General features: G+C 39.7%; 1 protein-coding gene across 1 annotated transcript in view; it reads right to left on the reverse strand.

The window, feature by feature from the left end:
* Positions 1 to 2951: 2951 nt before the first annotated feature.
* Grik1 (glutamate ionotropic receptor kainate type subunit 1) overlaps positions 2952 to 23289 on the reverse strand; it is a 355947-nt gene continuing 335609 nt past the window's right edge. Inside the window, exons 16-18 of the mRNA XM_051191842.1 lie at positions 17879 to 18129; positions 3853 to 3939; positions 2952 to 3336 (exon numbers count right to left, since the gene is read on the reverse strand). Coding sequence (XP_051047799.1) covers positions 3181 to 3336; positions 3853 to 3939; positions 17879 to 18129 — 494 coding nt within the window. The 3' untranslated portion in view covers positions 2952 to 3180. The remainder of the gene's footprint in view (positions 3337 to 3852; positions 3940 to 17878; positions 18130 to 23289) is intronic.

Raw genomic sequence — 23289 nt, forward strand, 5'->3', positions numbered from 1 at the left:
ATTCCCTTTCCTTCTGCCACCAGGGCCAGGCGTGAGATGTGAATGGAAAGGAAATCTTAACTGTGAATATCACCATCCCTTCAACCCTGACCTTTTTCTCTCTTCCCGAATCTCTCACCTGAGCGGTCTAATTCTTTTAGCATAAAGGAGTTGCTGAAGGAAGAAATGTTAGACCCAGCTTATAATTAACTTTGCCATTGATTTGTCCATAACTCTGTGTGAGTGAGTCACTGCCCTTCAGTGAGTTAGATGAAAATCTTGAAGATTAATGATTGTTCTCGAGGAATTTTTCTGGACCAGGTTCCAGATTCTTTGTAAATTTTTTTTTTTGGGTCTGGCTTCTGAATGCATTAGTTTACTACACTCTTTACTGGAAAGAACACAGACTCACCCAGCACCAAGCACATGCCCAGGAACCATTTTTTCTTTTTCTTTTTAATGGATAAAAGCATCAGGTGATTGTATGCTGTGTGGTTAGTTGAAAAAAAAATCCCCTTTGACAATTTTAGCTATTTCAAAATATTTTTAACAGAATTTTACATAGAAAACTTCATATGTTTTGAAAGAAAATTCAGTTATGAAATTGAGAGGGCAAAGACTGCCTGGCTTAGCTTCACCTGTCAACTTGACACTGCACATAGTCACCTGAGAAGTAGTTTCAACAAACCTGTCTGAGGGCACTGTCTTGGTTGCCAATGGATGTAAGAGGGTCCAGCCTACCGTGAGTGGGACCATTCCCTGGGCAGGATAAGAAAGCCAGCTAAGCATGAGCCTGCAAGTAAGCCAGTAAACAGTACCCTTCCCATGGTTTCGTCTCCAAAATCTTGCTTGAGTTCCTTCCCTGACTTTCCTCAGTTGATGGATCTGGAAGTGCAAGCCAAGTAAGCTCTCTCTTTCTCTAAGTCCCTTTGGCTGTAGTGTTTAAAGACAGCAAAACAAACAAGCAAGCAAACAACAACAACAACACAAGACTCAGACAGTTGGAGAGTTGAGTATCTATAAAGCAAGGTAGGCATGCATTCTATTGTAAACATTACGATTCTATATGCTTCCTCCCAACTACTGTAATAAGATGTGAAAAGATAAAAATTTTCAAGAAATGACTGAAACAAAGGAAATTATTGAAACTGCAAAACTTAGTAATTCTGATGTGGTTTTTAACGAAGTGGATCAGCTGCCTTTCCCTTTCTAAGACATTGTCATTCTGCTCAGCTCTGGTTCAGACATCCTTTTGGATCATGAAGGAACTTTCTGGTGGGAGCTCACTTTCCTTTTCTTCCAGTCCTCTTCCCTTCTGTTCTTCCTTAGCCAGAGTGGTGGTTGCCCGCTGGTCTAATCACACCCTGCATTTTTAATGTACTAACCTCCTTTTCCCACCTAACGTTATAACCCAGTTGTCTCTTATGCCACCGTCTTTGAACATGGTGCTTCCTCAGCCTTGGGACATTATGGCCTCCATCTTATACTCCCACATGGTTTGAAGATGCCTGTGTCCTTCTAACCTCGGTCCTCCCCACAGGCAGCCTTTACTGTCCCAGGCCCAGATAGCTGTCTCTGCATGCCTGTTCACCTTCTGACATCACCATTCTGATCCTGTCCCCAGCAAAAGACATTTTCCTCTTGTTTGTATGAGCACCAAGATCACATCTATTTTTTTCCTCACATGATTTCAGCATGTGGCTTTAGAATGTGGTGAACATTTAGTTTCTTAATGTATTCTCCCTTTTAAAAAAAATCATCCTTTAATAATATACTTACTGATGTTCAAATACTATTTAAACCATGTATAAAATTAGATTTTAGAACAAAATAATGGAATATGGATGACTTCCCCTTCTATAGTAAGCAGGTACCTTCTATAAATTGAAACCATTTTTTTATATTTTTAATATTTTTTATTTTACATATTGATCCCAGTTCCCTGTCCCTCCCTCCCATGCCCCCCACCTCCTCCCATTCCACCCCCCACACTCCACAGGGAGGTTGTGCCTTCCAGGAGGGGTCAACAAAATCTGTCATGTCATTTGGAGTAGGGACTAGGCCCTCCCTCCTGCCTCTAGGTTAAGGGAGTATCCCTCCATGGGGAATGTGCTCCCAAAGTCCTTTCGTGCACCAGGGACACATCCACTGTCAGAGGTCCCCTTAGACGGCTCAGGCTTTCTGAGACCCGAAAGAAATTATTTTTAAACTCAGCCCCAAATGACTGTGTTTCTTAACAGATTGCTCAGGACAGCAAGTTCTTTTTTTTTTTTTTTTAATTATTATTATTTTGTTTTGTTTTATTTGCTTAACCTGATGTCATTTAATTCTTTTCCCCCTTCTCTTATTTAAATTTGAAACAATCCTCCACTATGGTGCTATCATCCCCACCAAATCCCAGCCCATCCTTTTTCTGCTCCCCAGGGAGGATGAGGCCATGGAAGTCTTCAGAGTCTGTCATATTATTTGGAGCAGGGCTTAGGCCCTCCCGCATGTGTCTAGACTGAGGGAGTATCCCTCTATGTGGGATGGACTCCCAAAGTCCATTGGTACACTAGGGATAAATACTGATCCATTGCCAGAGGCCCCATAGACTGCCCAGTCCTCCTAACACATTTAGGGAATCTGGGTCAGTCCTATGCTGTTTTCCCAGCTATCAGACTGGGGTGCATAAGCTCCCCCTTGTTCAGATCAGCTGTTTCTGTGGGTTTGTCCAGCCCGGTCTTGACCCCTTTGCTCATCACTCCTCCCTCTGGAATCCCTCCTGGATTCCAGGAGTTCTGCTCAGTGTTTACCTGTGGGGACAAGTTCTACAGCTAGTGATACTCACCATTCATCCCTGGGAATAAGGGGAGGAAATGGGGACAAACAAAGGCTCAAACTTGTTATGAAAAACAAAATCCACTTGTTTATTATTATTTAGAAAGCACACATAGCCACATGTCAGGGAGGGGGGTTGTGGGGAGAAAAAATGCAAAATAAGTGTGCATACAAATTCATCTGAAAAGCGTCAGTTTCACTTCTGAATAATATCTATGTGAGCTTTGAAAACTGTGCATTTCTTCTACCTCTATCCACGTTTGGAGTTATGGATAAAGATATGTGGAAACATGTCTCTTACTCCTCAGAAATTCTTCTCCCACTTGTGTGGTGGGCATGGCCTTCTTCTTCTTACATGGTTCCTACAGACATGTTCTTGGATCATGCCACAGTCTCTTTTCTCTGAGTCCGTCTCTGATGACAAGTAAGGATGCTTGTGAAGGAAGATTTGCTCTTAGTTCTTGACTTTTTCTTTATTTTTTTCTGATTCTTGAGCGAGATTCCCAGCTCTTCCATGATGGCATTGAAGGAGAGACACTGGAGAATACAAAACGCGAGCGTCAGTGTCCTGGGACCCGCGGCCAGCCTGCATTGATGTGTCTCCCTTGCCTGTCATTTGATGGGCAGCAGTTACTGTTTTTAAGGCAGCACCATAAATGATGGCTCACTCCCATCACCCTCCCCCTCCACCCACTGACCATCTGTCCTTTATACTTAAGGAAACCGAGACAGGAAGTTATGCTTTATGCACACATACACACACACACACACACACACACACACACACACACATACACACACACACTGGTATAGACTTTCCCAGTTGAAAAAACAACATAAAACAAAACAGCACAACACAAAACAAAACAACAACACCCCCTTATCCCCCAAAAAATAGACAAAAAACTCAAGGCTCTCAAATTGACAACTTACCTTTGCTGAGACAGCAAAATAGAGTTAAATTAAGGCATTTCCCCCACTGAGATGATCCAAACATTGATAGGGTTATCAAGGCATACGACACTTCAGTAATGCTATAGAAAATGAACAAACCTTCTCTACACCAAGGCTTTCTTTTTTGCTCCCATGAAACCTTACTTTGTTCCTAAAATAAAATCTAAGTCTTGATGACTTTCCTTTCTGATAAAAAAAAAAGAAAAAAACAGTTTTAAATTGTGTATTTTCTCCAGAAAAATCCAGAGATTCTGGTGGTAGCAATGATGAAGCTGGGGTTGAAATGGGGTTGAAATGGAAAATAATGGCATTGGACCGCACAGCAAAAGCAAGGGTACTACACAAAGGATGACTGAAGGGTGGCAGAACAACGTTATGCATATGCAGGAAAAATATATATAGATACGTATCTCTATCACAATGCACCATATCAACAGCCAATATAAAATCATTTGCTGTCATTTCTTTTATTCAAGATAAGCTCCTTGGACGCATTTCTGCCTTCAGGCATCTACAGCTTTACTTCTTCCTGAAGGTACTATGAGACTGTTCCCCGGCGCGACAAGGTAGCCTGGAAGGACAAAAGCTACAAGGTCCACTTATATGAAGTATCTGAAATTGTCCAACTTGCAGACACACGAAGTTGAGCGGTCACAGCATGGCCAGGGGCTGGTGAGGGGGAATGGGACAGCTGCTATTTGCTGGATGTAAAGTGTCTGTTAGGAGAAGGAGTCATTTCCAAATGACTTCTCTGCTTTCTCTGACTTGAGGGTGATAATTTAAAAGGGGGCACTAGGGCAAGGAAAATGAGGAGTGTCAACGATTTTACAAACGTTACTATCTAAGAACCTTATTTCACACATTCAGGTGATGGTCGCGGATTGTTATTGGGGGGGCTCTGAGTGAAAACTAAGAGGAAGCGTTGTCTCACTCCATTTATAAGGACCGCTAACTCTGAGTGATTTCACTGGAAATCATCTCTGTTCAGATTTTAGTTTTAATCACTGTAAGAGTTTTGTGGACTTTTCCTTATTAAAATGTCCCACAAAATTAGAGTCTGGGTTTTATTTTAACTCTCATGGATTTAAATCTAACTATTCATGCAGTTTTGAATTCAAGCAGTAAAAATGAACTAAAAAAATTGTAGCTTCCATGAGCAAAACAGTGGTCGAATGCTTCCTTTTCTATTTTGTGTAGAGAAGTGGTAATAGATTTCTCACCCCAACTTTCAATTAGGATTTTCTTTAGAAGACCATCCTCCTCCAAATTTTAGAATGCCTTAAAATGCAACAGCCTTTGTTTTCTGGTCAACCCTATGTGCTCACTCTCTGATTTCAGTATGAGACTGGACAGCCCTCATTTTGTAAGTGATATTGGTCCCTATGTCTTTGGTCACAAACTTTTTGACTCTCACTTTGTCTCTGAATGCCAAAAAGAAAATGGCAAGATATTGGGGCTGACCTTTCTGTTTCCAAATTTTTTTTGATGGGACCATAAGGAAAGATGACCGTTAAGGTCCCCTTCGACCTGAGCACAACTAAATGATAGACCTTCTCATCCACAAGAAATGAACCAGTGAAAGCCATTGCTCAGCCCAGAGTGGCATGTCAAGGAAGCATGGGAAGGGCTCATGTTCATTAGCTCCCCAGCCTGTGTAATCTCGGAATCTAAACCAACTTCTTATTCTGCTTCTGGGTTTTGGATCTTAGGAACTTCCCCCTACTAGTAGTGCCATGGAAACATGATTTTTAAAGTGATGGTTTATATTTCTAGATGCTACTTTTGTCAGAAAGTCTTAAGCATTCTGCTAACTGCCTTCCTCTAGCAGTGTGACTGAAGTCAGAGAGTCGTAGGAGTTGCCTTCCTCCACTGTGTGGAGTGAAGATGCTGCCATAGTCCTGGCCCCAGGCATCTTTATTGCTCTGGTGGGTGGTGCTCACATTTTTGACATAGCTCTGCATGGCCACGACTTAAAGTTTGAACTGGACCCCTAGCATCAGGGTGCTGGAGTTGAAAGTTAGTTACACTGGCAAGGTATTTTCTCTTTTTACTCAATTTCCTTGCTTATAAAATGGCACTAAGGTAGAGTTTTTCCTAGAGTTACCATTCAGCGAGCTGGTGTGTGTGTGTGTGAGTGTGTGTGTGTGTGTGTGTGTGTGAGAGAGAGAGTTGTCTTTTAGAAGAGAAAAGGAAACTGAGCAACACATTGTTCTAGCTGATACCCTAATAGTTTATAATAAGCTGCAGCCCTCCCGATGGAGGGAGAATGATGTACTGGGTTATTTGATTTCCCACGTGCTTTCCTCTATTCTTTCTTCTCCTGCTTCAAGCCTTTCTCCTATATCTCTTTTCCTTGTCTTTCCTGTCTTATCTAATTCCTCTTACCTTTCCTTTTGGAGAACTTCTTTTTATAGTTGGTGAGTTCATGGTGCCTCCTTTAGATTAGCCCTAGGTGGTTTATTTCATGGTGCTAGTGTGACCCTGGATATACAGTCTTTCCGTAAACCCATAATCATCTTATTGTGCTTGTTGTCTGGAAGGGGTGAGAGTTAGTGCCCTGGCTGTACCTCATTGGTAGAGCATTAACATGAAGTTGGAGGTTCAATACCCAGCACTGTATGAAACAAATCATTTTTTAGATGTTCGTGTTGTCTTGCTTCTCAAATAAAGTATGTCAGAAGAACTCAAACAAAAAATGATCCGGACATGTCATTCCTTGCAATGTGTCAAGGAAAGTTCAGTCAGTCCTGTGAGTTTACAGTATTTTAGGACACAAAGTTTGTTCTTTCTTGCTTCCTTCCTTCCTTCCTTCCTTCCTTCCTTCCTTCCTTCCTTCCTTCCTTCCTTCCTCCTTTTCTTGCTTGCCTTTTTTGTTTCTTCCCTCCTTCCTTTCTTTTTTCTTTTTGGTTTTCTGACTAACAGCCCTGGCTGTCCTGGAACTATCTTTGCAGATCAAGCTGGTCTCAAACTCACAGAAATCCACCTGCTTCTGCCTCCCAAGAGCTGGGATTAAAGGGGTGAGCTTTTTGTCGAATGTACTTCATATTATCAATTGACATATATTGTTAATGTCAGCTTGGCTTTTTTGTAAACTTAGCATCTACACATTTAGATGTTATTTAGACAAATGTTAGGAACACTATTTTGATGATCATAATTTTGTGATTTTCCCCCCCAACTACTTTTAAAGAAGCTGTGGCCAGGAATCTAAGAAGTCTAGTCAGTAATACAGTAACCTCTTGCATTAGTTTTCCCCCATTAATTCAAATACATAAAGTGCTCTGAGACATTGACATCATTAATAAATGTTCATGTCGAACATTTGTAAAAAAGATGCTATTAATATTGTCATTTTATAAATGTGAAAGCATTGACTGTATGCATCAGCTTCCTATAATTTGAAAGCAAACTGTGATTTGAAATTTCTTTGGAAGTAGCATTTTCAGTAAAATTTGAGGTATGAAAATAATAAACTTATTCATAAATGAATAAACCACAATGGTATTATTGTTAATAGTAGTAGCTTTGGCACAGTGTGGTCAAATTACTGCCTTGCTCCATAGAGTCAAGGTGTCTATGGATTTTCTTTAAAATGAGAAAGTCTGGGCACGTATGATCTTAGCACGCTTTTATCGTGAAGTCTTCTGGCGAGTGAACCTAGGATGTTCAGTACGGTATGGGCTTAAAGACAGAAAAACCTTTAAAGTAACTGGAGCAGAACAGCACCTAGTACATGTGGCCTACTGTGAGGCTTTGGGAGGACTGGTTGCCTGTTTGTGTGAAGCCTTAATTTTGTCAGAGGACCACGGAAGAGCAGAGAACAAACTTGAACCCCTCCCATCTCCACAGTGTAGTAAAGGAAGTCATTCAAGGGCCATGCTTGGAGTAGGCCTGCATGCACTGTCTTATGTAAAGTTCGTGTGTTCTATAACAATTGGGTTCCATTTTCCTTGGTGTTATTCTTTTTCTGAGTTTGTCCAGAACCCATGGGTTGCCTTTTCTGCACTTGTCCTTGCATCAGGTAGGCCGAATGTTGACCGTATTATTAGTTTCCAGAACAATGGTGTACCGACTACTTGTGTCTGGAAACTAGTGAGGGAGCTGATTCTCATCAATACTGAGAATGCTGGGGAATGAGGAAATATGAGTACTGAGAAGCCACTTCATCGTTTTGCTGTTGACCCTTACTCTGTCTCTGTACCCATTTTTCTGTACCTTTGATGATGCTTTGAATAGGCCCCTCATAGGTAATTAATTTATAGCTCTGGCCTTCTCTTCCTATGGCATGCACACTTAACCCGTGTGTTCTTCTTACTTCTGTAGCCTCACATTTCGCACCTTGAGGTCCTCCCTTTTCTCCGTTTTCATACCCCCTCCCTTTTCAGGACCTGGAACGAGGATCGTCATCTTCTCAGGTCCTACATTTAAGGTGATCCATCTGCAGACAGTCGTTCCCTAAAATTTGCAGTTTTTCTGTCCAGGCAATCAAGCTATAATGTGAACCTATGGTGCATACCCAACAACCTGTGAAGCACAATGACCTTCTTTCTGGTTTATCTTTATTTAAAAGTTGGCATTAGAAACTTCCTTTGCCATCTTAATAAACACACCACGGAACAGTATTCGTAATCCAAGTGAAATTATGCACATAGGTTACCTGCCAGGTCTATGAAACCCGTAAACCTGGTAGTGGGGGGGCCAGTAACCTCACTCTGTTTTAACGCTAGGGGTGGTTTCGTGGGGGCCTTTGAGAACTCAGACAGGGGAGGCAACCCTGAGGCAATGCTCAACCATGGGGTGAGAGAAGCTGGAGCTAGGCACTGGGAGTAATTGGGAAGGAGCCTAACCTTTCACTACCCACCATGTTTGAGTCAAATACCCATGGCCTCTGAAGGGGCAAATAGAAATTTCCTAGCCCCAGAAAGCTACTGATGAGTATAGAGCAAAGGGCACAGGGTGACCTACTTCAGTCCTGTAACGGGAAGCAAAGAACTTTTCTGCAGTGGGAATGAGTTTCAGTCAGACTTGGCATACACACGTCAGCAACTCTGTTTGCTTGAAAGAGGCAGGGATGTGGACTTGCTCTGCAATATAAGCTACTAATAATAACTTTCTTGTCTCTGGAATCAGTGTCAGATGCCAGTGTAGCTAGTTCCTCATCCCTTTGGCTTCTCTGTGGCTTCTAGCACTGACTGAGATGATGGTTTTATAGTGATTGTCTCATGAGGAAGGTTTGTTTTATTTTCTACTGCTTTTCTTTAATTTTTCTAAAATTTCTACTGTTTTTCAATTTAGTGATTGTCTCGTGAGGAGGGTTTGTTTTATTTTCTACTGCTTTTCTTTAATTTTTCTAAATTTTCTACTGTTTTTCAAAGATGAGGGAGGTCCATAAAAATAATTTCCAAAAGTGTTTTCCTCCTGGCTCTACTATTGGTCTAGAAGTAGGGTTTTAATTGCTTATAATGCTTATTCATGGTGTCTTTAATTCTCAAGAACCAATTTATATCCACTGTAGTAGATATGCATCTTCTCCTCCTTCTTCTTTTTGAGACAAGGTCTCTCTGTGTCTTTGGAGTCTGTCCTAGAACTAGCTCTTGTAGACCAGGCTGGCCTCTGAACTTACAGAGAGATCTGCCTATCTCTGCTTCCCGAGTGCTGGGATAAAAGGCATGTACCACCACCACCTGGCAAGGATATGCATTTTCTTAAGCTATAAACTAACTTGTTAAGAAGTTGTGTTTTCTAAATGTGATTCCATAAAAACAAACAAACAAGCAAACAAGCAAAAAACCAAAACAACTCAGCTACAGTCCCTATGGGATCTTATCAGATCAAAAAAATCCACTTTTGGTTGGGAATGTTTTCTTTTGGTTAATGGATCAGCTAACTCATGTCTCTCTCATTATCCTCACCACCTCTCCAACTTCTCTTTCTGAAGGCCATCTACAATTAGGAACGAAGTCTAAAGGGCTTGGGAGACACTAATCTCCAAGCACTGTCTGTCTCTGGTTTTTGCTGGTGTGACATCTGTCAGTTCATGGATATCAGTCTATCTCTGCTAGGTCACCTGAGCTGCCCATGGTTTCAATGGTCGCTCAAGGGCCTCCACATTATATGACTTTTTGTTTAACCTCAATTTTACCATCCTATTATGATTATCTAATCTTTTCCACTAGCCTTTTGTTTTTCTGAGAGAAGGCATTTTTTATTTTTAATGTTGTTTTTGGTATGAGTTTGAAAAGATTTTTTTTTGAATGCTTCGACAGGCTCTTTACCTACATACTGTCTTCCTGCCACTCTAGAGACAGATGGACAGATGGAAGATTTCTCTACAAATCATATAACTTCCTGGGCTATCCCTAGCAAAGCCAATGAAGGATGAAGGTATTTCTTTTTATCGTTTCCTTAGACCTCTTTGGAGATTTCCATTTTTCTGTCCTGCCCTGAGTTGGGAGTAGACTCTGGAATGGTCTTCAGAAATTCAAGTGGCATCTAAGCATCTGTACTTTCTTATGAGTGCTCTCTTTTCCCTAGTGGTGAAAATTGGGTAAGGGAAAAAAAATGAGATAGGGAAAATAGCATTGTCTATATTCCTCCAGGCTCTGGGTTTTGGTTCCTTCTACTTATAAACTGTTTGAATTGGAACAATCCTGCAGTTAAAAGTCATGCTTTCCAAGAGTTCTTCAGTGTCACAAATTTGAAAAGTCAACTTGGTACTCAAATGCTGAAGTTCTGACTCCTCTATAACTCGATGATGCAAATATGGGTGGGTAAGATAATGGCAAAAAAAAAAAAAAAATGCATGCTACCCATTTTGACTATCTTTCCCAGCATTCTTAGATATGTTCTGCTTTCAGACTTGGGCATTACCATGCACCCAGTCCTGTTTATTACAACTTTCCCACGTTGTGTGCAATCAAGTCTGTGCTTCCAAGAACTTTCTATGTAAATGCCTTCTTGCTGCTCTCTCTCTCTCTCTCTGTATGTGCATGTGTTGTTTTAATCTTTAGGTTCATCCAAGTTAGAATGATCCCACTTCTGCAATAATCACTGTCTAGAACAATTTGCATATGATTGACTGTGTGGGCATCCCCTCACCCCCTTGATGCTGTGGTGGCTGATTGGATTAGATTCTCTATCCACAGGAGGTCTTTCTTTGAAGTACTGGTAGGGCAATGCAGTCATGCTTACCATGTTAAAAATATAATGTGTTCAGCAGACACACAGCCATCTTAAAGCACACACAAAGCATCTTATTTTCATACCACTTTTGTTATTTTATTTCTTTTCCGTTTTTCTAGTGTATTTAAAAACCATTGTGGCGATATGGTAACCTTCCATCTTTATAATGCAGAATAAATAGGTGGAGGGAAGCAAATACAGTTGCTCAGAACCACATGGACATTTATCAGGAGCATGAAGGACACAAGTATTTTCATTTGCAAGACTCCTGTCTATTGGGTCACAAAAGACTTTTAGAGTTGGGCTTTTAAGACAGCATTATATATTTGTTCCTCAGCACAGGCATTTCAACATGAATACTAAATGTCTCCTCATTTCTCTGATAATAATATTTAGGTTTCTAGGCAAAGGCAGTCTTTCCACGAATATGAAAGTAGCAGGCTTCAGCATCATTTGCTAAATAAATTAATCAGACCAAAGAGAAAAAAATGAAGCTGCAGATGAGTGCATGGAAAGGTAACAGGCTTGGTAAAACTCTTTGTGGACAGGAGTATCTTAGTCCCTGTGATTGTAAAAGACTCATATATCAGAACAGGGAAGAGTTCTGTTTAGAGGCTGATCATTTTATATATGAATATTTGAAATTGGAAATTGTCATTCAATTGAAACATTGGGAAGAAAGACAATTCTGGTTGTCTTAGTTGTTTCAGGAATCACAGTAACTTCACCCCATCCCTTAGGTCTTTGTTATTATTTCATGTAAGCATGAGGGCAATGCCCATTATTAGGTAGTTTAGGTCATTAGTTGAATCTGGCCTGACGTTAATGAAGTTAAAGTTTGGCAAGGTGTAAAACTGTGCAAATGTGGTATTGATTTACGCTAACAATTGTAAATGGAAATTCTTTTACCAGTTTCTATGGAAGGAGTTTTGAAAGCTAAAGTGCATCGGGACATGAAATTCCATGGATGTGAGAGGCACTGTGAGTTGGGTTCCTACATGGGAGCTGCAATGTCAGCAGCCAGCCGAGGTGCTGCTCTTTACACTCTGTGAGGAGTTAATTAAGGATGCTATTTGCCACAGCTAGCCGAAGGAAAGCAGTGCTGAAAGAAGGCGTCCTTCCCTATTGCTTTTACATGTTGTTCAGGCTTTCTAGTAGACAGGCCTTGTAGAGTGATTGGAAATTCATTGGAATACATTGTGGCATTGCATTATACCTCATAAAGTGTATAATATAATGGTTGTCAAACATAGTGAGGATTTTTAAAAATCGATTTTCCTTGGATAAGTTTATAATCATAAAAATCCAGTTGATTTTCATATTTCTTATGTAGTTTTGCTGAAAAAATAGTGTTAAAAATCAATTTATGATTTTAGTCAAAAACAGCAAAATACCATATGAAGCTTTATTATTTTTCCTCTTTGGATTAGGTGACTGACAGGTTTATGAAGAAACAAATTAACATAATGCTGTTATTATTGTTGATGCCTTTGTTCAATCTTGCATTATCTTGCTACCTGACTTTGAGCAGTATTTTAAAAATAAAACCCACAACCTGCTACTATTTTATAACAATCCAGGATTGTTACTGATTTATAACAATTCATCTAACTTGACAAAACTGTTATGTTCAAGGTAGTTTTTTATAAAACACTCATTTGTGCCAAGTGCTTTAGAGTGATGCCACTATACTCAGGATTATTGCAAAATAATTCATGTAAGAAAAATTATAAAAAAATCCCTAGCATTCATTCAGGATAGCTCAAGACTCATGTGTATGGCCTAATTTTGGAAAAAAAATTGATACATCTAAGCTAATCTTAATGGAAATTAATGCAATGGACCCTGCAGAGGTCAATGTGGTCTTTGCTGTTATTTCCATAGCAACAAGAACTGGTTGTCTCAAGGATAGATAAAAGAAGAGAAGTATAGAAAAACCTTCTAAGGCCCAACACAGCAACAAACCTGAAAATTTAGTATAGGAATAGCTCTATGTCTTACCAGTAGAAAAAGAAATTATCAATTGGATGTCATGAAGTTTCTGTCTTAAATATGTGCAGTTTCTTCTTGGAGTCTCCACATAAAGGCTCCATTGAGTATCAGATGTTAAATATATAATCTTTCTCTCTCTCTCTCTCTCTCTCTCTCTCTCTCTCTCTCTCTCAATTGGTGGCTCTATTTTTAGCCTGAGTCAATTCATAAAAAGCAATGATTTATTGGGTCCAATTGCATCCATAAACTAGTGCTTAGATTACTGAATCTTAACTCTTCTTGGCTATTAGTATCAAATGGACATCTCAAATAACTGCAATTGCCTTGCCCTGACTTCAGACTAATTAAATCTGGAGAGAGGGCTCGGAGCTCCTACTGCATACATCCTCATATCTTACCTACTCACACCCTTCTCTTGAGTATAGTGACTTTGCCATTCAGTTTTTTTTTTAAACATGTGTGCTGGGAAAATTGGATAGAGTTTGTATCTCTACATTCATAACCCTGTTTTCTGGGTTTGTTTTAAGAGAGATTTAGCTTTTCTATAGGATGTAATATTTGTTGACCAGTACTTAATATCAATATTATTTTCTATGCCATTATATGAGTTCATTTAATCCTCATGGAATAGAGACAATACCTCTATTCTATAAATAAGGAAATTGAAGCATAAAGAAAAGTTGAGACTTGACTCCAAATGGTAATTAATTGTTGAATGGCTTATGAGCCACATACAGTGTAAAGTGTCTTCCACATCATCATAGATACTGATATCATTGATATTGCCACATCATTAATATCAATCACATATCATTGATACTACCATTCCTTTGTTCCCTAGAGAATCATCTGGGTGACCCTGGTCTTGCCAGGTGCTTTACAGAAAAGACACCATGACTTAAGAGCTTGAGAGATACTGAATAGGTTGGAAATTCTCCACCATGACAACATATTAAATATACTAAGATACCACCTGGTAAAGGAATGTAGAGTGTGGTTCCCTCTGGGTTATTTAATAATGAAAACTTCATTGGGAGAAGCACTTTCCAGTGACACCTATTTTGAAAAAATACTTCAAAACAATTGTGTATCCTAAGAGTTATTTCCTAGTGGTAGATGTTAGAAAACTGTGCTTGAACCTGAGTTTGGCTAATTTATACATTAGTTAAATTTATAACTGAATTTTAATGCCATAACTCAAGGTTCAGGACTCTAATATCTGTTATTTCTGATAATAAAGCTAAATTAAAATGGCTGGAAGGGTGAAATGTAATGTTGTATGGGCAAACATTTTGAAGTAAAATACTGTGTAAATATCTGAATTAGATAGTATACAGTCTAGAACAATACAAAAAAACCCACTTTTAATTTATTTTGTTGTTTTGATATGGGGGCTCATGGAGTCTAGGCATCCCTGAAACTCAGCATATAGTAAACAGTGATCTTTAATTTGTAATCCTAATCAGAGTTTTATGTATAATTGGGACTGGGAAGTACCACACAGGGCTTCATGCATGCTAGGCAAGCATGATGTCAGCCAAGCTATATTCCAAGCTCTCCTAATGTTAACTTTTGAAGTAAATTACTTGTTTATTCATCTCTGAATCAAACTTTTAAAGGATGTTCTGTTTGGAAAGGTGGGTTTTGCAAATTATTGCCAGTCTGAATTTTCTTTATATTCAACCACACAGAAACTGTTTTAGCCACTTTGGTGTATTAAATCTTTGGTGTATTAAATAGTTCTTGTAGATTCTGTATGCTGAATTAATAAGTCATGAAACTAAGAGTCATGGACCCTGTATCCTGCCTGGCATCAGATTCTATGAATCTATTGCACCTGGAAATATAAATTTTGATCAGTGACACACAGTAGACTTTTCTACTTTCAGAACAGTGTGTATATATATATATATATATATATATATATATATATGTGTGTGTGTGTGTGTGTGTGTGTGTGTGTATGTGTGTGTGTGTATATATATATATATATATATATATATATATATATATATATATATATGAGTTCATTTATTTAAAGAATGAGGCTGAGAAACAGCAAGTGCAGGAGTCACATTTTCTGACCATGCTTTACTGAGAAAATATAATATTGACTAGAAAGAGTTGTGACTAAAATCTTGGAACCCATTTAAAGCTAAGAAAGAAAGTTTCATAACATGGCTACCCAGATTCTGAACAACTCCTTCTCTGGAACATATTCCTGGGGACCATTTGATACGATAAGAGGTAATCTCCTGGTGGAGAACAAAGCCCAGTGGATCCCATGTTGAGAGGAGATGAGAGACTGTTCAACCCCCCCCCCCGACTCTGCAAAGGGGAAATGAATTCGAGGCAAACAGCAGACATTTTCTGTCATACCAAATTACGCATGCCTTTGGCTTCTATGTCACCAGGCTGAGTTAGTTTGGGGCTTATTCACAGTGCTTTGAATGCATGTAGAAAACAAATCTGCAGAGATTTTGTAACTAATGCATATGGAAATGCTCTCTGGTATTTATTCTCTCCATCTTGCCCTTCTCCACCGCACACTTGGAATGAATTAATAATGGTGGTAGGTCCAGGGAAAATGAGTGTGAATTTGGCAAGTTTCAGAAAGAAATGGCTCCAAGAAGAACTACTCTACCTCAGCTGAGTGGAAAGGGAGTGCAGTAACGTTGTGTGAGAAGATGTTCATTGTTGCAAAGAGTGAGTGTGGGTGAGCAGCAAACAGAATTAGTTCATAGTTTTGGACTCTGTGTGGCTCTTCAAGGAAATACATACAGCTTGAAAGCAAATCTGGTTCTTAGTGACTCTACACTTACAGGTAACTGCTAACTGCTGTTTGAAAGCCTGATGTAGCTGAGTTTCTGTCTGGAAATCATTTTTGATTGTGCCTCACATCCCTGAGTGAGGCTCAAACTAGGCGATCCTCCTTTGCACTCCAGTTCAACCATTATCCTCTCAGAGATGTTTTCTGAATCTTTAAGAGCCATGACATGAGGTTTTGAGTAAAACCTTGGGCTAATTTAATTAAAAGTAATGAATAGGGTTTCTTGTATACTTATTGAGAAGACAATAAGGAAGTTTGAAATATATGGGTCTAGAGAACACAGGAGACAGGAAGAGGGAAGGAGGAGGAGGAAGTTCCCAAAGGTGAAAATGAGGGCACAGAATTAGCATTTCCCATGCTTTGTCCTGTTGTGTCTCAATTTGTGTTTATGAAGAAGGGGTCATTTATTTTTAATGCATAAAGAAAACACAAAGATGATGACTTTGGACAGAGTAGTTTCCTGCATACACATACATCCAGGACTCTACATTCCCCTAAAGCCTGCAGTAGCATATAGTACACATGTGTTCCAGAGGCCTGAGTAGGGGCCTGGAGACATGAACATACATTTTGCTAATATAAAGAGAAAGGACATGGCTGCTACTACTGTCTAGTAGATGCAAGCACAGACAACACTCATTACAAGCAATTCCACTGGGAACACCTTTTGGAAAAACTCAGTTACACAGTATGGACTGAGGACTGTGTCCGAATCCCCTTTTCCTCTCGTAATAATTTGCCACATTCTACGTCTGTAGATAAAGTAGTTCCGGAGGTGGAGTTGGTCGGATGGGTTTGTTTACACTGCAGTCCATAAAAGAAACAAAAAGCCTTGCATGCAAAAGAAATGGAAGAAATGAAGAGAGTGAATAAGTAAAAGGCAGGAATGAATGTTCAAATGAAATGCGAACAAAAACAAAGCGGTGGGTTATGAAGCAGCACATCAATGCAAGATACATACAAGCTTTTATTTTTCAAATTAGTAGCATAACACGAGACACCTCAAGAACAAACTGAAAGTTCAAGCAGATCAGTCCATTCTACCCGTTAATTCAAGACGTTTTCTAGAATGAAGTCTGGGAAAGGGATGCTCATATTCTCATGATGGCTTTTTGATTCTGGGGAGGGTTTCCATGAGGAAACAAGGTGATAATGACTCATCCCAGTGATGGGCACTCAAAATAGAGTTTTCACACAAAGGAAGTGGTTCTGGTGTCTGCTTATTAACCAAAACCAGCCCTACAATTTTCAGGACTCTGTGCAAAGTGAACGTGCGAAGCCTTATCTTGAAAATTATTAAGAGTTTCATACTGTTGGTAGTAGAGCATTAAACTGGCTCTTTTGCTAACAGCTCTTAGCTTTGAGATTCTAATGGGATCTTTAAAGTAATATATTACAGTATCCTGGAGCTCTGCATTTTATTTATTTTAGTGAAGAATTATCTTAAATCAAAGTCATTTGTGGATTTCCCCCCTCCCAAAGCATCTAAGTTCCAGTTGTAGACACCTTTTAAAATAAAATAGGTAAAAATGGCTTGACGATTGAAATGGCCTGTCATCTTATATGCAGTTTTGAAAAAATAAAGTCTCAAATGTATTTTATTGTCATCTTATGTTGTTTATCATATTCATAAGACAACTGTGTGAATTATCTTCCCACACATAATATCTTGACTTATGCAAATGCCCAATTTAAAAATACTTCTTTGTATTTTGATAGAAATTATTTTGCAAAGAGCACTTGTGCTCAGCATATATACCAAAGGGCTGGTACTACTTCTCACAGGAGCCTTCTGTAATTTTGGATTTATGCCGCCCTTGCTCTTTCTATAGTTTCTATCTTAAGAGCAAATAACTGTTGAAGGAATTAACTGGGTTTTGAATTTCTGCACCGTCATTCCAAATGGTGCTAATTAGATTTAGTGTACGAGACTCTTCCTTCTCCTCATTAATAAATAAATGATAGAGCTGCCGTGCCAGCTCTTTGCTCTAACTCAGAAACGGCTCTCGTGGGCATCTGACTCAATAGACTGCGGCAAAAAGGGAAAGCATCCTTGAAATTCTTACGTGAGGCAGCAAGTTCAAAGTAAAAACTACCGGGTCTTGGGAAGGGAGGACTCACCTGCTCCGTGTCATTGTTCTTCCGCGATTTGTATATAAATTCTCCAATGGCTACAAACACAGAAAGGACGAGTCCCGCAGCCAGAACAATGAAGATGCCCCCAATATTTTCCACTCCCAGGGCACTGGCTTCTTTACTGTCTTCTTCCGGACAGCCGTTCCCTCGCCACCATCTCTCTTTCATCATATGCAGCTTCCCTTCTTCTTGTAGCTGAAGAATGGCAATTGTAATTTTATCCCGGTACGGAGAGCCTGAAAGTTGGGGGAGATTTAGATGTTTGTCATCAGTGGAATAGGAAGATCTCAAGACATCTCACTCTTAGTGGTAACTACTCCAGAGTTGTGAAAGCCCGAGGCACTGTTAGCCAACAGTGGACATTTCCAGTCTTAGAGCTTGAAGACTCTTAACTAGTTACAAGAGGGAGAGGTTCACTCTGGTCCAGGGTGTTTTTCACTCTAAGTAAAGGAACATTAAATAGGAATCCCACCACTTTTCTCCTTCTGCTGAGCTCTTCACCAAATCTTGCTAAGGTGATGGATGGCATTTCTAGTCTTGTGTCTCAAATCTTCCCAGCATGCTCTGCTTGCTCCCTTTCCCCAAATACACCGCGATAAGGAAACACTTTCAAGTCATCAGTGATGGAGGAGCCACAGAGCAGAAGGAACTTGAGTTCTAGGGTGTCTGCATGAAGCAGCTCCTTTCTCCCAGCCCAGACTGAGCAATGGCAATCAAGGAATGTTTACTGTGCAAAACACTGAAAAATTTCAGATGTTATTTACAGCGGTTCACCCGTAATGATTCATGTACCAATTAAGATAAAGTACATTCTGAATAATTCTGAGGGGCTATACTATTCTATTACAAGGACCTGGTAATATATATGGTCTGCCTTCTGATAATTCCATTGAAATTTTAATTGTGAAGGGTTGCAAAGTGCCAAAGTGTATACATTAGGACATAGCATCTTTCTTAAGTCCCATGTTAAACAAAGCAAAAGAGATAAAACAAGATTCCTTTATGGAAACATTTTTAATAGTATTTCTTCTCAGTAGTAGGAAGCTCCCTTTGCCTACAAAATTTAAAGCCATTCCTGGTGGAGGCAAATCTTAAAAGTCAAGACCGTTTGTTAAACGGGTTTAAAATATTTTAATCTGAAGGTATGATTAAGAACCACGAATCCAAGTCAGCTCTCCTCACTTCTTATGTCTCGTGCTATTTCTGTGAAAGTGCACCGAGCTGCCCTCCCATCCCCACAGGTGGCTTATGTCCTATGCCACAGCTTAAGTTCAGTAAGGTCAGGCTCAGTATTTTGTCATTTGTTTCCTTATAAGTCTCAAGAAAAAAAAAATTGTTAACGCCCCAAATCTACTTTAAAAGAGGAGTGAAATGCTTTAGAGGGAGACTATAGCTTATCCATTCAGAGTATGGATTTTGAAAAAAAAAAAAACAATAAGAGATATCAGCCCTTTGCTTAAATGTTCTCAGAACAGTGGGTAGAGGTAAACATTAGGAGCATTAATATCCCTAGAGTGCGCAAGAGAATGAGAGAACCTGGAGTACTCTGCTTTAAGGGACACGGAAGTGCTTTGACAAGCATGAAAGCAATACTCCTGGCTGTGGCTGCACAGCAGTCACAGTGATATACGCAGTGTCTACGCAGTAAATGCTCGCTGCCACTCTCCTGCCTTCAGGCTGTGCAAGAGCCAACACATTGCAGACAGATGGAGATCCAATCTCTGCTTAATGCTGGTCTCTAAGGAAGGCAATTTCCAGTCTTCTAGTAACCTGTTTAAATCTTAACTGTTCTCCTTGCCTTGAAGTTTGATTTTAAGTCCCCCAGGAGCCACATGTCTAGAGCCTCTGTCCTGAGAGTCTCTAAGCAGCAGTTTTCAATTCTAGCTTGTGACTGGGCCAGCTTTGCCAGTCTTCTCTTACAGGAGAGACGTCAGAGCCTTTGGGGACCGAGGGCAAGGCTAGACAACAGCAGAGAGCTTTTCACATCTGCATATCTTTTAGCTTCAATCTTTCTTACTGTTCAAGTGGTCTGGTTGACATCAGAAGTGACTTCTTGCAAATCATCTGAGGAAAAAAGTTGTATGTGTACACATGGATCTTCCTGAATAGCAACTGATGTTCCTCAAAGAATAAATCCATCATAAAAGAAACATCGCTCAAATGTTTTTTAGCAGCTGTATTCCCCATGGATGAGTTCACTCTGAAGCCCACCATCTGTTCCAATTATTCCCTCATTGTTTTTGCTTTAAAAGCATGACAGGTTTATCACCACTGTGAAAAATTTCCTGGAGTATATTTCTTTTCATCTAGGAAGGGGAGATGGAGGCTCTTTTAACATTAGCAAGTGTTATGGGTAAAGTTGGCAAAAAAGATACTGAACAAATCAGTCGAGGTCTCTCTGTGTAATAGATATCATAATATGTCAATGTAGACAGACCCATCACAGAGTCAGCCGTTCACAGGAGGGCAGAAAGCAACCCACAAACTGCTGATTTCACTCGGCAGAGTTGTATAAAGGATTAGCTCCCACAATTCCTGCATCACACCACCACACCATCAGAGATTTTAGATTTCAAATATTTCATTCCTTTTTATTTTTTTTTCAGAGTTAAGGATAAAATCCAGGGCCTTGCACTTGCTTGCTGGGCAAGCACTCTACCACTGAGCTGAACCTTCAACCTCTAAGTATTCTTTAAAAGGAATACCAATTAAAATTATGTCCACGTACAACTATTCTCAGGGTGACACACATTCTTATTTTCTACCATTTCCATCACACAGAAAATATGGTATCAAAGATGGATGCTGAAGGGATAAGGTAGGGTTGTGTGATAGAAGAGGGGATGAGAAGGATTTGGTGTAAGATAATCTACCTTCACGATTTCTGAATTAAGAAACTCTAGGTGCTACTTAGGACGACACAGTGTGTCAAAATGCTGGGGTCCCAATTCTGCCAAGATTAAGGCGAAGGCATGCATCCCTGTTAGTTTTCTTTTCTGACTTACGTTTCATTTGCTAAACCAGCTGTGGGGAAACAGAAAGAACATTTGCCCATCTTCACTCTTGCATTTTATGAGATGGCCAAGCTGGGTTAGGGAGATAGGATGTTGTTTTAAGGCCACCACGGTCCATTATGTCCTTTTAGTTGTTATCTAGCAATCTTCAGAAGTCCCCTGAAAACATGTTGGATAAATGATATAAGAGAGTCCCACTTGGAGAATAACCACCAGGAGCGCTGGTATTTCCATCAGGAAATGCCATTGCAATTAGGTGGCCATCCTGTTTTAGCTCTCTGCCTTCTCCTTTCCTGGTGAGACTAACTAGCTTTCCTCTTTGGGTCTGCAAGGTAAACTTTGATATTTTGCATGACGGGGATGCTCTCATGGGTTAAGCTCTGTGTCTTTGGGATACAGTTTGTTCTTCTTATTGATTCTGGTGTCACACAATCTTTTAGATTCTTGAAAATGTGCTCCTAGCTGCTTATTTATTTTAATTGTTTATATGTCATTTTGTCTGTTGGTCCAGATGTCACTTTGTGTCTATGGCGTGATATTTATGCTGTGCATGTTTCTGTGTGCCACCTTTAGTACATGTTACATGAAAAGTTCCTCCAAAAGTGTTTAATTCAAACTGGCCTAAAAATTAGTAAACAGATATCTAAACTTAAACTTTGGTTAAATACATTATACTTAAAAGAAGAAATTAGTCATTTTAAATTGGCAAGAAATTTTAAATATGCTTCCAAGACTGATAATACATTGGTGTATATTATTATTATACATTTGAAATAATGTTTATCTTTCTTTCATTTCAAATACTGCTTCTTGGATTTTCATTACAATATTGTTACTGATCCATTAGTTATAATGTTTAAGAAAATTGACTTAATGATACTTTATATTCTATCAGGATAATTATATTTCCTGCTTAATTTTTCACTTCTTAAGAAACTGACACTTAATAAAGTCATAATTTAAGTGTTGTAACAGCTAAGCTTTGAGTGACTATTCATTCTCCTAGCCTGGATGTCAAATCCAGTAAGGGTTGGCCTAGTTAGATTTTCATTGCTGAGACAAACATCATGATCAAAATCACCTTGGGGATGAAATGGTTCAGGTCACCTTGAGCCTATAGTCAGTCCGTCTCTGATGGAAACTGGCCGGGAGCTCAAGGTGGATATCTGGAAGCAGGAAATGAAGTAGAGATTGTACAAGAACTGTACTTACTGGCTTCTTCCACACGGCTTGCTTAGCCTACTTTCCTGTGCTTCTCAGGACCACAAGCCCAGGGGCGTGGTCCTAGCCACAATGGCTTAGGCCCTCCCACATCATCAATGACTCAAGAAAAAACTGTATAGATGTAACCTATAGGACAGTCTGAGGAAGGCATTCTCTTTCTCTCTTTCTCTCTTCCTCCCTCCCTCCTTCCTGCTTTCTTTCTTTCTTTCTTTCTTTCTTTCTTTCTTTCTTTCTTCCTTTCTCTCTTTCCCCCTCCCTCTTTACTTCCTTCCTTCCCTCCTCCTTCCTTCCCTCCTCCTTACTTCCTTCTTTCCTTTCTTTTTCTTTCTTTCTTCCCTTTCTCTCCTGCATTGGTGTTTTGCCATGGCTGTCAGGTCCCCTGGTACTGGAGTTATAGACAGTTGTGAGCTGCCATGTGTGTTCTGGGAATTGAACCTGGGTCCTCTGAAAGAGGAATCAGTGTTCCTAACTACTGGGCCATCTCTCTAGCCCCAGAAGACCTTCTCTTAATTGTAGTTCCATTTCCCAAGATGACCCTAGCTTGTGTCATATTCACAAAAATACTAATCATCAAAAGGATAAAGGGGATAACAGATCAGCCAACGTTTTGTTGAAACATGCCTAAAAGGGTCCTAAACTTTGGCAAGTCACCTGTTGTCTTGATCAGAGAGGCCATGGGGACCCTGCGGGGTGAAGTCTATCCACTTTGTATTGAAGAGGGAGGTCTTCAGTGCTTCCTAGGGAAGTAGCATGGCCAGCAAGACCTTGAACTTTCCTAGTACATAATACTACAAGTAGAGGGAAACTAAAGGAGCCAACACACTCTTCTTATAGTCCTAAGAGCACCCCATAAAGAAGCTTAGCTGACCATAGAGGGTTACATTTGCTAAACAAATAGAGGTTATTTTATTACCACCTACATGGTCTAAATACCCTGTGGGAAAAAGTATAACCAAAGAGTAAAATAATCATAAGCCCATTTTAGTAGTACCACAAGGACTCTTATCTTGAGAGTTTCTTCAGGAAACCTGGTATTTCTGTAAAGCACAAAGGCATTTTACAAAGGTAAAATGCCATTCAGGTAACCAGCTTTACTCAATTAAAGAGAACACTTAGAATGTTACTAGGCAACTGTACCCCAACTGATCACCCTTAAAC

The sequence above is a fragment of the Phodopus roborovskii genome, unplaced genomic scaffold, assembly GCF_943737965.1.
Source record: "Phodopus roborovskii unplaced genomic scaffold, PHOROB, whole genome shotgun sequence".
NCBI classification, from domain to species: domain Eukaryota; kingdom Metazoa; phylum Chordata; class Mammalia; order Rodentia; family Cricetidae; genus Phodopus; species Phodopus roborovskii.